Source organism: Drosophila busckii, chromosome X (assembly GCF_011750605.1).
Source record: "Drosophila busckii strain San Diego stock center, stock number 13000-0081.31 chromosome X, ASM1175060v1, whole genome shotgun sequence".
Classification (NCBI taxonomy): Eukaryota; Metazoa; Arthropoda; class Insecta; order Diptera; family Drosophilidae; genus Drosophila; species Drosophila busckii.
The window spans coordinates 2,572,801-2,585,480 of NC_046608.1; the positions used below are offsets into that span (position 1 = coordinate 2,572,801).

At 36.5% G+C, this 12,680-nt stretch overlaps 1 protein-coding gene across 1 annotated transcript; it reads right to left on the bottom strand.

The window, feature by feature from the left end:
• Positions 1-10,090: 10,090 nt before the first annotated feature.
• LOC108604958 (keratin, type I cytoskeletal 10) lies at positions 10,091-12,680 on the bottom strand. Its single transcript, XM_017994528.1, has 7 exons — positions 11,952-12,680; positions 11,761-11,871; positions 10,986-11,138; positions 10,857-10,925; positions 10,649-10,792; positions 10,530-10,589; positions 10,091-10,426 (listed from the first exon to the last, which is right to left on the bottom strand). The coding sequence occupies exons 1-7, from the start codon at positions 12,678-12,680 to the stop codon at positions 10,091-10,093; spliced, it is 1,602 nt and encodes a 533-aa protein (XP_017850017.1).

Sequence of the window (12,680 nt, forward strand, 5' to 3'; positions counted from 1 at the left end):
TAGCTGTCGGCTACATGTGAAGCAGCTCTCAAATGTTATTCATTTGGGTGCTAAAAAAAAAACAAAGCGATTAAAAGATTCTTTATAAAAATGAAATGTTGTAATCACGCACAAGCAAATTGCTCATAGACAAATAGTAAAGCGCTAAGCAGATTATATATTATATATTATATTATATAAGCGCAAACATCGACACTTTTCTGCGATTTCCATAGAAAGTATACAAAAATTACAGACAGACACTATAAATGATAATTAGCATCATTTTAAAAATAGCATAAATTATTTAAAGTATGCATATCCTAATGCTTATGCTTATAATTTATTAATGTTATTAAGCTAAGCACTTGTTATTAAAAAATCAAATTTAAATATAATATAATTTTTAAATACTTTTAAATTTCATCTTAAATATTTTTTGTAATCTTTTTCTTTTATCGGCGTCTGTTCATAGTTGACATTAAATACAGAAATAAGTAAGTTCATTAATCATAAACTAAATCAAGTATTGCAGCAGGACTTATCCCTTATCTAAGAACTCATTCTCTTTTGAGTGAAATCTAGAAGTAAACAGTCGTATCATACGCAGTTCTAAAGAAATTATTAATTTAATAATTAATCACAATTATTAAATATTTTTTTGTATATGTATTTGAAACTCGATACTTATTTTGGTATTAGGATATTACCAATAAACATATTTTTATAATATTTAAATTTCAAGTTTTATCTTTAGATTATAAGTATTTTAATTTGCAGCATTAAAAGTAAAGATCGCATATTATTAGTACTTAATAAAAAGTATTGTTTGGCCTATATTATTACAAAATATTTTAGTTAGATTTATAGCTTGAAATTTTGGAATGATTTATTTGGAATAAAAACATGTTAATTTTTGTTCGTTCACGCTTTGTATCCACTTGGATGCATCCATCACTTGGAATTGGAATTGACTTATAATTTTTTAGAATGTATTGACTGACATGGTCGACTAGTTTTTGGCTATATCCTTGAACGAGACTTTGTGGCAGGCAACTTAATTTCCAGCAATGGGCCGGACCGGACTGTGCTAAAATTTCTGAGCAAGTGTGAACTTTTCCTTTAAAAAATATTTGGCTATAAGCGTTAACTTACGAACTTGTGCATTATTTAACTATAAATACGTAAACTGCAAGTCAACTCACGTGTAAATTCAATGGCTAGAGTTGGGATTTGGGTAAATCCAAATCAGCTGAAACCGCAGAGAATTTCCAAAGCAATTCATTTGAATTGTTTAATTGCAATTTAGTAGCATATAAGCAATAACTACTGTATGCATTTGACAAGAGCTTGCGGCTTTGCACTACTTAAACGCAAGAGCAATTTGCCTATTGCCGCCGCCAACAATAATAAAAGTCAAAAGTGCCTGCCTGCGCCAAGGTAACAGCTGTTGACATGGCCAAAAAGAATCTTGACAGAATACTACTACGGGCAGACAGCTTAAGTTTTATAATGACAACACACAAAATAAATGCAAATTAATTAAATGAAAATAACAAGTGAGTGCAGCTGAGAATAAGCGAAAAATTCAAAAATTAACTGCAACCTGTCAACATGTTAAGGTTACAAGGTCGATGTCGATTGCGATGTTGAGTGGAGTGTGGAGAGTGCGCAGCCTCTCTGGCCACATCTTGTTGTTGATCTCGAAGAACCTGCTGTATCCTATGGCGTGGTCTTGACAACACTTGTTTGTTGGCCTGCCTTTTACTTTTGGCCTGCTTTACACTGGCTTAATTAACTTTCAATTTTTGCTGCCTCTTTGACATTTTTTGTTGTTTACTTGATATGTGCTAAGGCTGTTTAAAGTTTAGTACATGCGCTTTGGCAATAATCTTAGCCAAGCCTTAAAAGTCATGCAATTCTGCTGCTGGCGCCCAACGTGGCTATCAATGTCATAAAAAGAGTCAAGGTGTTGTCATTTGCTTGTTGCTTATGTGTGTGTGTGTTACAGTTAAAAGCAGTTAAGTTCACGAGCGCTGTTGGTTGCATCAAGACCTGTTGCTGTTGCTGTTGCTGTGTTGCAAGCAACATTTTGCAAATTGGCTATGAAAATTCAATTGCCAGACAGACAGACCGACAGGCAGACAAAAGCCGACAAGCAGTCGCCTCAATTATGTGTGTAGACCCATTATAATCTGACGCAGCAACGTCAAAATGCTGCATTGGCCAATCTGCTGTCGTCGTCGTCGCTGTTAAGCGTTTTGTATTTGGAACTGGGTGTTTGGCCAGCCCGAAGTGCCTCATAAAGTTGATGGCACGGGCCACGCCATGCGCTTATTTATTATTATTAATATTTTAACTAATTTCGTTGTCCTTGTCCACACACTTGCCACAGTTTCTGGCCTAAGCTGACTTACTAAACACAAGTAGCTGCAACTTGTTCTGCAGCTCCTCAAGTCTGTTGTTAAACTGTAATTTAGCATTGCTTAATATGCAGTTTCTCTTGCGGCTGCCAACTTACGAAACGATTGTCATTATGCATTATTCGTATAGTTTTTGTTGCTTTTTGTGTTTTACTTGTGGCATTAATGTCACATGCTCTCAAGTTCTTTAGTGCGCCGCGCGCTTTGCCAGCAACTTGGACCAGGGCGCCCGCAGCGCACTTAAATGATGACTATCCAAAATAAAAAAACGAACCGCAAACAGGTCCATTAACTAGCGAATGGCCCAAGTCAAGTATGTGCACATGCATGTAAGTACGTTTACCAAGAGGCCAGAGCCAGGCCAGCGCCAGCGCCAGACCAGAGACCAGATCAGCTTTAACTTTCACAGCCAGCTGCTGCCTTCGTTGTTGACCGTAGCTTGCGCTTAAAGTTCAAAGTTGACAAGCCTAACTAAAACGAACTTATATATATGCTTCATATAGCTTGAGCTGCTGACAGCTTAACTAATTCAATTTCAATTGCAGCTTTGATTTCAATTTTATTAAATATTTATTTCTAAATTCACTAATAAAAAAATATAATCTGAACTGCATAATACAATTTTACATTGCTCACACTATTTTAAATTGAATTGAATTTATTTATTTATTGATTGATTTGCTTAATTCCGTACAGAACAAATACAAGTATTTTAATATAGTTTGCAAGAAACTTCAACAAGGCTTAAGCTTAAGCCTTTAAGCTAAATTGTTTTGCTGAAAATCATTTTCGAATTCCTTTGCGCACTTAAATTTTTTCACGCAATATTTTTTAATTATTTGCACAATTGAAAATCATTTAAACTCATGCACTAGTTGAACTTTAAAACAAAATTAGTAACGATTTCTAAATATTTTCAAAAAGATTGCTTTAATGCGTATTTGGACTTACTTGAGTGCCTTTATTTACATAAATACTTATGTTTAATTTAAAGGATTTATAGTCAGCATTTTTAAAGATTAACAAGCTATAAAAAATGTATAATATGATATTGATTTGTCTTTTAAAAAGAAAATTTTAAAAACTAAAAAGTTGCCGACAGTCTAAAAAACAAAACGAATTCATTTATAGACTTGTTTGAGCTCTAAGCTCTAAATGAAATTACCAAAGTGCTTTTGCTTCAAATAAATGTTTACTTAAGCACAATTAATGGCTGCTGACAAATTTGAAAACTGACGCTTTAGTCACCAACAAGCAGTTGCCGAAGTCCTTCAACTTGTCGCTGCATGATTTTCACACATAAATCAGTGTTTAATAACCAAGACCTCAATAAAGTTCTTGTTGAGTTTTTTGTTTGCTCCCAATCGCCATCGCCATGTCGAATTTAATTAAAATAGGCGTAGCCAGACTAGTGGTCGCGACAGCAAGTTAACCAATTGCACATAATGTTGCTTATATTATTTGCAGTTGTTTTTTTGTCTTTTTATTAGCAAAGGTTAATGCTTAGTTGAGTTTAGAATTCGAGCTGCTGATTAGTTGTCTTTGGGGAATTTGGCTTAGCACAGTGGCCAATTATTCCGAATGGCTAACAAAATATATTTATATTTATGTGGCTATTTGTCTGTCTGTGTGTGTGTTCGCTATGGGGCATTTGTGGCAGCTAAGCAGGGCGTGCTTAGCGCTTAAACTGCTTTGAAGGCTGGCAACAGAGTTAAGAAAATCCAATAAATTGAAAAATAAACACGAATAATTTCAAGCATATTTAAGTAGAGCTAATGCTTGCAGTTTTTTATGGCCTAAAGCAACTACGACATGCATTGCTTATTGCAAATTCAATTTACACTTAACAAAGAAAGTCTTTTGACAAATTGGCAAGTCAAAGACTCAAGCACTTGGCCTCAGGCCTCAGCCAAGTTTTGACATTAAGTGGCTGCAATTATGCTGTAGTTGCAACACATGCAACAATTCTAGCAGCTGTTGCATCCAATCAAGATTGAGTTTGTAGAGCAATTAACTAGCTAAGCAATTAAGCGCTGTGTAATGTGAAAATCAAAGGCACGAACTTTGGCTATGGGCAAAGGTAAAAAGGCAACGCAATAAATTAAAGACACAAACTGTGTGGAATCAATGGCAATAGCAAATGTATTGTTTTATTGCCAATTTGATAAGTTTGCAGTTACTCAAACTGTTTTGATTTGCATAATCAATTTATTTTTTATTTTGGAAAATAACTCGCACAACAACAACAGCAACGAAGCTTAAATAATAAAAAGTATTCATTACGAAAATAAAGGCATCAAATGTGTTAAAAAACGGTCAATAAACTTATTGACCGACTTATGCAGATGCACACACACACACACACGCGCACGCATACATAGACAACTTAACGTATATATAGCAACGCCCCCTCGCCAGTTTACCTTCAACGCGGGCAGTTTGTGCTCCACTTTCATGGCATTTACTTTCGCTTTTTATTATACCTATGCCTGCATGCGTTTTTTTATATATGCATATGTGTGTTTGTGTGTGTCTGTGTGTGTGTGTGTGCTTAAGCACTCAGCGTCTTCCAGCTGAGGCTTTGTTAGTGCTCGAAGCGTGTTGACGGCTTCTGTTGCTGCTGCTGCTGCTGCGGCTTATCTTGATTAAAGCCATCGCAATCGAGCCAAGCGAACCAAACCAAACGCACAGTTTCTCAACGACCTTGAGACCGTTACCGGTTTCTTTAGGCCAATCAAAGCGTCTTACCACAACATTACTTTTCAATACACACACACATGTGTGTCTGTGTCTGCGTCTGTGTGTGCGTAACTATCACCAACTGCTTTGGCTTTCGTTTGCGCTCATCTTCCAAATTATGATATTGCATTGCTTTAGCGATCACGAAATACTATGTAGACACCGAAATTGAAATCAAAAACAGAAAGAAAAAAACCCATATGTATCACTTAATGTATTTGGAGTATGTTAATCGAAAAGCAAATGCCTTAAAGGCTGGTTCAGAATCCTTGGCTCAGACTGAATTAAAAATATCGAGCAAACTGAAAAAATATTTAAAAATATCTAGCAACTGCTTGAATACTTTCAAATTTAAGAATAAATACGTATGGTTACCTACATATATAAATTAATATCATGCAGATCAGACATATTTTCAAAAACTTATAACTAAAGACAAACTTTATAAAAAAGTTTGGAAATTTTCCTCGAAGAAATAAAAAGTTACATAGGAAAACGTTGCACCAGCTATTTGTCAAAATACTTTTGGTCAGCATTGTATCGCCTAAAATTTGTTAAGCTTTTTAAACTAATTTGTTTATTTATTTCATGTACTTTACAATTAATTAAAAATATATATTTATATCTAATAGAAGCCTTAAATTCGAACTTCTTTATATATTGTTGATTAATCGGGTTTAATAACACTCAGATTCGTGTTTAACAATACTCGTTGATTTATTATTTTCATTTTATTGTTATATTCTCTATTGATGTATTGATGTCTAATTAGTAGTAAATTAAGTTAACTTCACGCAACGATAAACTTCTCACTCTCTCTACTAGTCGAAAAAATATTCTTTAAACATAAAATATAAAACTATTTTGATTCAATGTGTTATTAATGGAAAAATATTAATATATATTTAATATTGCAAAAATCCAGGGCTACATAAACACAATCAGTTTCTTTCAGTGCTTCGAATTATTTAATCAAATCAGCTTTGAGTTGCAGTTAATTTTTATATTTTTGGCCCATTGTACTTTTTATCAATTTAATTTATTTGATTTTTGTTCAAGGTAGAACTTAAAAGCCAAAAGTTTGAATTGTCATTTTTATCAATAACAACTGCTAATAAAAACTTAAAGCCACATCTAAAATCAAATTAAATTAAATAATTTACATAAATTTTTTTGCACTACGCGTTAAATAATCACAAAGTTGAACGAATTTCAACTGCCGAAGTGGCCTAGTGGGTAGAGTAGCAGTATCTAAAGCGGGAGGTCGGGTGCTCGATTCTGCCCGCATGCAATTTATTTTTAATCATCTTTTTATTCACCGAAATGATATTTGTCATAAAAAGAAATAAAACGAAAATTTTTTTGCAATTGTATAAATTAAATGCAATTAGAAATGCAGAGGCAAATTCACGCGTTATTTTCTCAACAACAACAAAAACACGTCAGGTTGATTTTGCGCTCAATTAATTTTACGCGCTTCTCTGACCAAAATTACCAAGAAAGTGCGCAAATGCCAACCCTGTGACGTATATTATAATTATACACAGGCAATTGTCGGCTCCGGTTTTCAAGAATATGTTACAATATGCATAGTTTGCTAGCAAACTTACGACCGAAAGAAATGTTTTCCAAAATGCAACAGAAAAACTGAAAGTACCCTGCCTCTGCAAAAATGCTGCATTCATATCATGCGCCTGGTGCAATGAAAATCTGTTTTATTTGTTTTTATGACAAATATCATTTCTGTGAACTTATTCACTGAAATTATATATGTTATAAAAACAAACAAAACAAAGATTTTAAAAATATATACTTATAAAAAAAAAAAAAAAAAGCAATGAAAGTTTTATTGCATCCTACCCACTGGGCCACCACAGCAATTAAAATTAAGACGATTTGTTGATTACTTAAATAATGTAAAACTTTAAGGACGTTTTAAGGACGAATCCTTGGCCGTCGCGTCATAATATTTTACATTCCCACTAAATAGGCCTACGGCTATAACATATCCAAATTTCAGCCAAATCGGTGACCCCAACGTCGTGGAGCCACATCTAAAATCAAATTAAATTAAATAATTTACATAAATTTTTGAGCACTAGCATACCCATTCAATAGTTTTCAAATTACAAAGTATACCGTTCGTTGTGTAGAGTGATCAATATTTATAAATAGCAACAATAAAAATTGAAGTTGCATATTGACTATTGACTTTGATTTGAGCTTGCAATGAAAGTTTTATTGTCTTTTTATTTGTTTTGCGTGCTGGCGTTGTGGACTTGGCCTGAACTGTAATTCGATTTTGATGTTTCAACAGCAGCATGAGTTATTAATAAATGTATGCTAATCAAAGCCATAAGCCACACACACACACACACAACAGTTTTTGTATAATTAAATTTTGTTTGGTATTTCTGCTCGTTTTTGTTGCTTGCGTGTTGCAATGCGATGAAAGCGTCAATTGTTTATATTTATTTGTTGTTATTGGTGCGCTGCTATTGTTTTTGGATTTTGACATTGCTGCTAAATATTTGAAAATTAAGCGTATTAGGCTTTAATTAAGCGCTTGACTGAAGGGCTAACAAGTTCGTTGCCTAAGTCTTTTGTTTTTTTGCTGAGTTTTACAACAAAATATTTATAGAAATGACTTACCGCTGCTATTTACTGCATATATGCACAATTCAAAACATAAATTATATAAACACAACAATTGTTTGCACAAAACTAAAATTATATTTTTTAAAACAACAACAAAAATGCGAGAAAAAAAACAACAAGTACAACTAGCCGCGTTTCGAAAATGCAAATAAATAAAACGCCACGCAGTCCCGGAATGTCACTTGGTCTTGTGAAAGATTCACGCGTAACTGAAATAACTTTGAGCAGACTGCGACACTCGGCGAAAGAAGAGACCCAGCAGAAGAGAAATGAGTGAAATGCGTGTACGTAAAGAGCGACAAAGTAAAAAGTCAAAAGTAAAAAGTAATAAGCATGCCACTCCCCTCCCAGTTGCAACTGGCGCGACGATGGGAGTAGAAAGTGACAGAAAGTGGCGCTTCGCTGGCTAAGAGAGCGACAAGCGGCAGCAGTGAAAAGCGAATGGCAATTGGAAATACAAAAAAATGCTATTGGAACAGCTGAAACGGAACAGCAACAATTTAATCAAATGACAATGACAAACATCGCTACGTATCGAATATATATATATATATATGTTTTTTTGCTTTTTGGGCTCGGCTGAGTTACGGCGATTTTAGATAAAACGAAACCCATAAATCTTGAACACACCTGCCGAACTACAGACGAGCTTTAAACACTGACCTATGTATACAACATTGGCATTGCGAATCTCCCGCTAGTGCAAGTGTGTGAAGGTCAAGCCGAAAACCAAACTAAACTAATTTGTATAATTTTGGCAACTGCCAAAGCTGATAAAAGTTAAGTTAAATAAGCCTTAACAAGTTTACAAATTTGCATGGAAATTTGCTGCTGGTGTTAATTATAAATTAAATTTAGAATGGCAAGCTCGCAATACTTTTCGCTAACGCGCCAAAATAACAAAAATATATAGCTTTAAATTAAAAAAAATTAAAATTATTTTTATTTTAATTTATATTAAGCTTTGTGGTATATCACTAAAACTATTTCAAAGCGCACATTGCATTTAATAAATAATTTTTAATTTTGTTTTATTAGCTCATCAAAATTCTTACTTAAGTATTAATCATTTATTTCTTTTCATCAGTTTTTCTATTAGCAGCATCTCCCAACGGATACTTAGAAGGTCGCAATATAAGTATATAAAAATTATATCAAATACACAGTTATGTTCAAATGAAACAAATCTATAGTAAGAACTTACGCGCTATTTTGTTAAAATCTGTTGATTGATAAATAAATAAAATGTGCAAATTAGGACAGTTTTAATGATGTAATTATAAATAAAATTTTGTTATTGCTTTTATTTAAACTCTAACTGAATTGCTTATCAATAGTTGCTGGCGACTGTTGTGGATTTTTCACTTCAGTCACTTGCTCTGCAGCGATTTCCATTCAACTGCAAGCTTTGATTTTAATTTATACAATTTATATTTACACATAATTTCTTACGCTTTTTTCGTTTTCCATTTTTCTCAAAATATGAAAAGCAAATGAGATTTTCTAATAAAATATGACATTGCTGCTAAAGCTGGCATGATGCTACTAGAGATGGCACAACGATAGTTTTCAGTATCGATAATAAACAAATGCATAGAAAGCAATGAACGTAACGTTTATAACTCAATTTTGATGTAAAGCATAATATATAACATAATAATTCTTATTTATTGTTAATTTTGTGCCCAGCACTGCGCTGTAGCGCTGCTCTTATGCTGGATTATTCCATAGAAAGTTTTGCTGCAGCCCTGAACTTAAGCTTGAGTGCACAACAAACTGTTATTGTTGTTAACTCTTGGACTAGCGCTCAAGTTAGCTAAGCTGACTCGACCCCTGGATGGGGTCTTTGGTCTCTTGCTGTATTTCCGTCTTTGACTTGCCACGTAATTTGAGCAGCTTGGCGCACTTTCATTTGTTGTTACAGTTTTCACTTTTCATTGCCCCATTGTAAGCGAGAATTTTAGCTTTTGGGGCAAGCAGCAACTACGAGTTGCAACTGCAGCTATTGGCCAGCTATTGGGCATTTAGCTCTTCACGGCTTACGCACATGCCTAAGCCTAAGCCCAGGCAAAAGCTATTTTGTAAGCTTACAACATGTTCGTTGATTTGCACATTGTTTTTACGCTTTCTTAGTCATGCAAGTGACTGTTTATTGCGCTTAAAAACTAAACCAAAAAAAAAAAAACAAAAAACTAGCATAATAATAATATTAGTACACAAAAAAACACACACACACACACGCGCGCAGCAAAAATGCATTAAAGTTAGTTAAATTGGATTCATTTTGTAGCTCAGCCTTTGGCTGACTTCATGTGATGGCTGCTGCTGGAGAAGAGACCGCCGGCCGCTTGCGAGGCGCCACCCGATGCGCCCACAGACGCATTCAGCACCAGCCCCAAAGCGCTGCTAACCAAATGCGATGCAATCTGCTTGACAAAGCTGCCAGAATCGAAGCCACCGCCACCAGCAGCTTCCTTTTTCTTTTGGCGCGGCAGCAGCAGCTCGGAGCTGCCATGACGCTCCTCGCTCAGCTCACCAGAGTTGGGGCGGAACTTGGCCTCAAGCAGGCCGCTCAGAAAGTTGCTGGCAAACGTCAGCGGCTGTGGTGGACCCTCATCCTCCGGATCCTGCAAAAAAACGAAAGTTTAATGTAAAAGCTGTCGCTGCTCTAGATCGCAATTTGTTGTTAGTAAACAATTATAAGCATTTAAATATATAAAGCATAAATACTGCGCTTAGTGCGGCCAGCACGGTGCCCACAAAATTGCCCAAGAACTGTCCATTGTTGATCTGCAAAAGATATGAGTAGAGATTAGAGCTATCTCGAGCGTAGTCTAAGCGACACTTACCGCACCACCACCGCCTGAGAATCCATCAAAGGCTGTGCCCACATACTGACCCAGCACAGTGCCAAAATTTTTGTTGCCCGACAACAAGCCCGCCAGCAATGAGGTGGCTGTGCCTATTAGAGATTCAATGTCCAGTCCGCCAGGCTGCAATAAACAAATGCTGCAATTATTAGAGCGACAGAGAGTGCGAAAGCTGCTGAGCGCTTACACCGAACAGCGTTGATATGAGTCCCGTTAGCGCACCAATCAAAGCGCCCACATCCGAGCCGCCCTCCCCCTGTAAATTAAACCAGAATTAACTTGCCTACTTGCCAGAATCTCCTGCAGCTTCACTTACGCCACTGAGGCTGCCAATAATGCCAACCAGACCACCGCCGCCGCCACCACCACCAGCTGGCTCATCAGGTCCGCCCAACTCACCGGAGCCATCATCCGCATCCTCCTGCTTGCCGCTCATTTGTGTTTGGTTCTTAGCTGTAACATTTTGCCGCTTCAAGAGAGCATCAAGTTTATGTTTCAATCTCTGTTTTTAAGAGTTGTCTGCATATAAAGCTAGCACTATATTTTATAGACTTAATGCATAAAGCGCAACTTACCAAAGGTTTCGGTATTTTATACACTTAAACAATAAAAACAAAATAGAAAATTGCTAATGATTCAATTGGACGTCTGTTTGAGCAACAGAATTTCAAAATTCATGCGTCAAAATGTTTTTTTTTTTAGCAATTTCAGCATCTAGTTGAATTCATCACAACTTTTATTCATTTAATTCAATCCAAAATGTGCGAAACTTCTGCAAATTTGCTGCTAATTTTATATATATCATATATCAAAGTATCTAATATTAGATTGAATAGTTCAAAAAGTATTATATAATTTTACTAAGTTTTAAAATATTCAAGTCTAACTCCAAAGTAGATTGAGCTTATATATTTATATCGAACGATTAGCCCAATTGGCTAATTTAAAAATAGTTTATTTTAAATTCAAATAAAGTCGGCTACGTCCAACTTTATTGCTCGCTTGTACTTCAAGCCAAGCAAACTTACTTCTTGTCCAATTTGAACTTCATAAGGTTAGTCACATTATAAAAAATTAAAACAAATGCTCACCTCAATGTCCAGGGCCAGGTCATCAATGTCATCTTTGGGCAGCTCTGTCTGCTTCATGCTGTTGCCACTGTTCTCGTATTGCTGATCCAATAGATTCTCACGGAAATCATCCTGCGCATGCAATGCAACAGACCTTGGATCAGACAAACTGCAGCAGGGCCAATAATATGGATATCGCATGCTAGACTCACCTCCGATAAGATGGACTTGATCATATGCACCTCAATGGGTTGCTGCTCTGCTGGTGGCTGCTCGGTGGTAGCAGCACGCTTATGCAGCAGCTTCTGAGTGGCTCTAGCCAAGGGTCCATCCGCTGTGGCCTGCTTGAGTAGATGCTGCAATGCCTGCTCCATTTTCATGTCCAGCTGGCTTTTCATTTGCGGCACTTGCAAAATATGTTGCCGCAACTGCCCCAAGCGCTCACCCAGCTGTTGCTGCTGCTGCTGCTGTTGCTGTTGCTGCTGCTGCTGCTGATGCAGTTGCAAGTGCAACTCTTGGCGAAACTGTTGCTCATTCTTAGCGCTGCTTAGCACATCCATGGCACTGCTTAGTATATTGAGCGCGCGTTGATCTCGCGCCAGCTGCTGCTCAATCTGATTGATCTTGGGCAGCATTTGGTCGCTTTGCTGCCAATCGGTTTCCGCTAGAAAGTCTTTGACTGTCTGCAGCAAATTATCCTCAATCTGTTGCTCTGCCTGGCGTGCACCATTCAGCAGTCCCAAGCCAGTCAGCGCATGCAGCTCCTGTCTTGGCAGCCGCTGCTCCAGTCGCTGATAAGCGCCAATTGCTTGCAGATAATTCGACTGCAGTCCAATGCTGCTGCTGCTGCTGCTGCTGCTGCTAGGCCGTGCATTTGTGCCACTGTGCAGCAACAACACTGGCAACATTAACTTCAGCAGCAGCTGCCTTCTGTTGTCCAT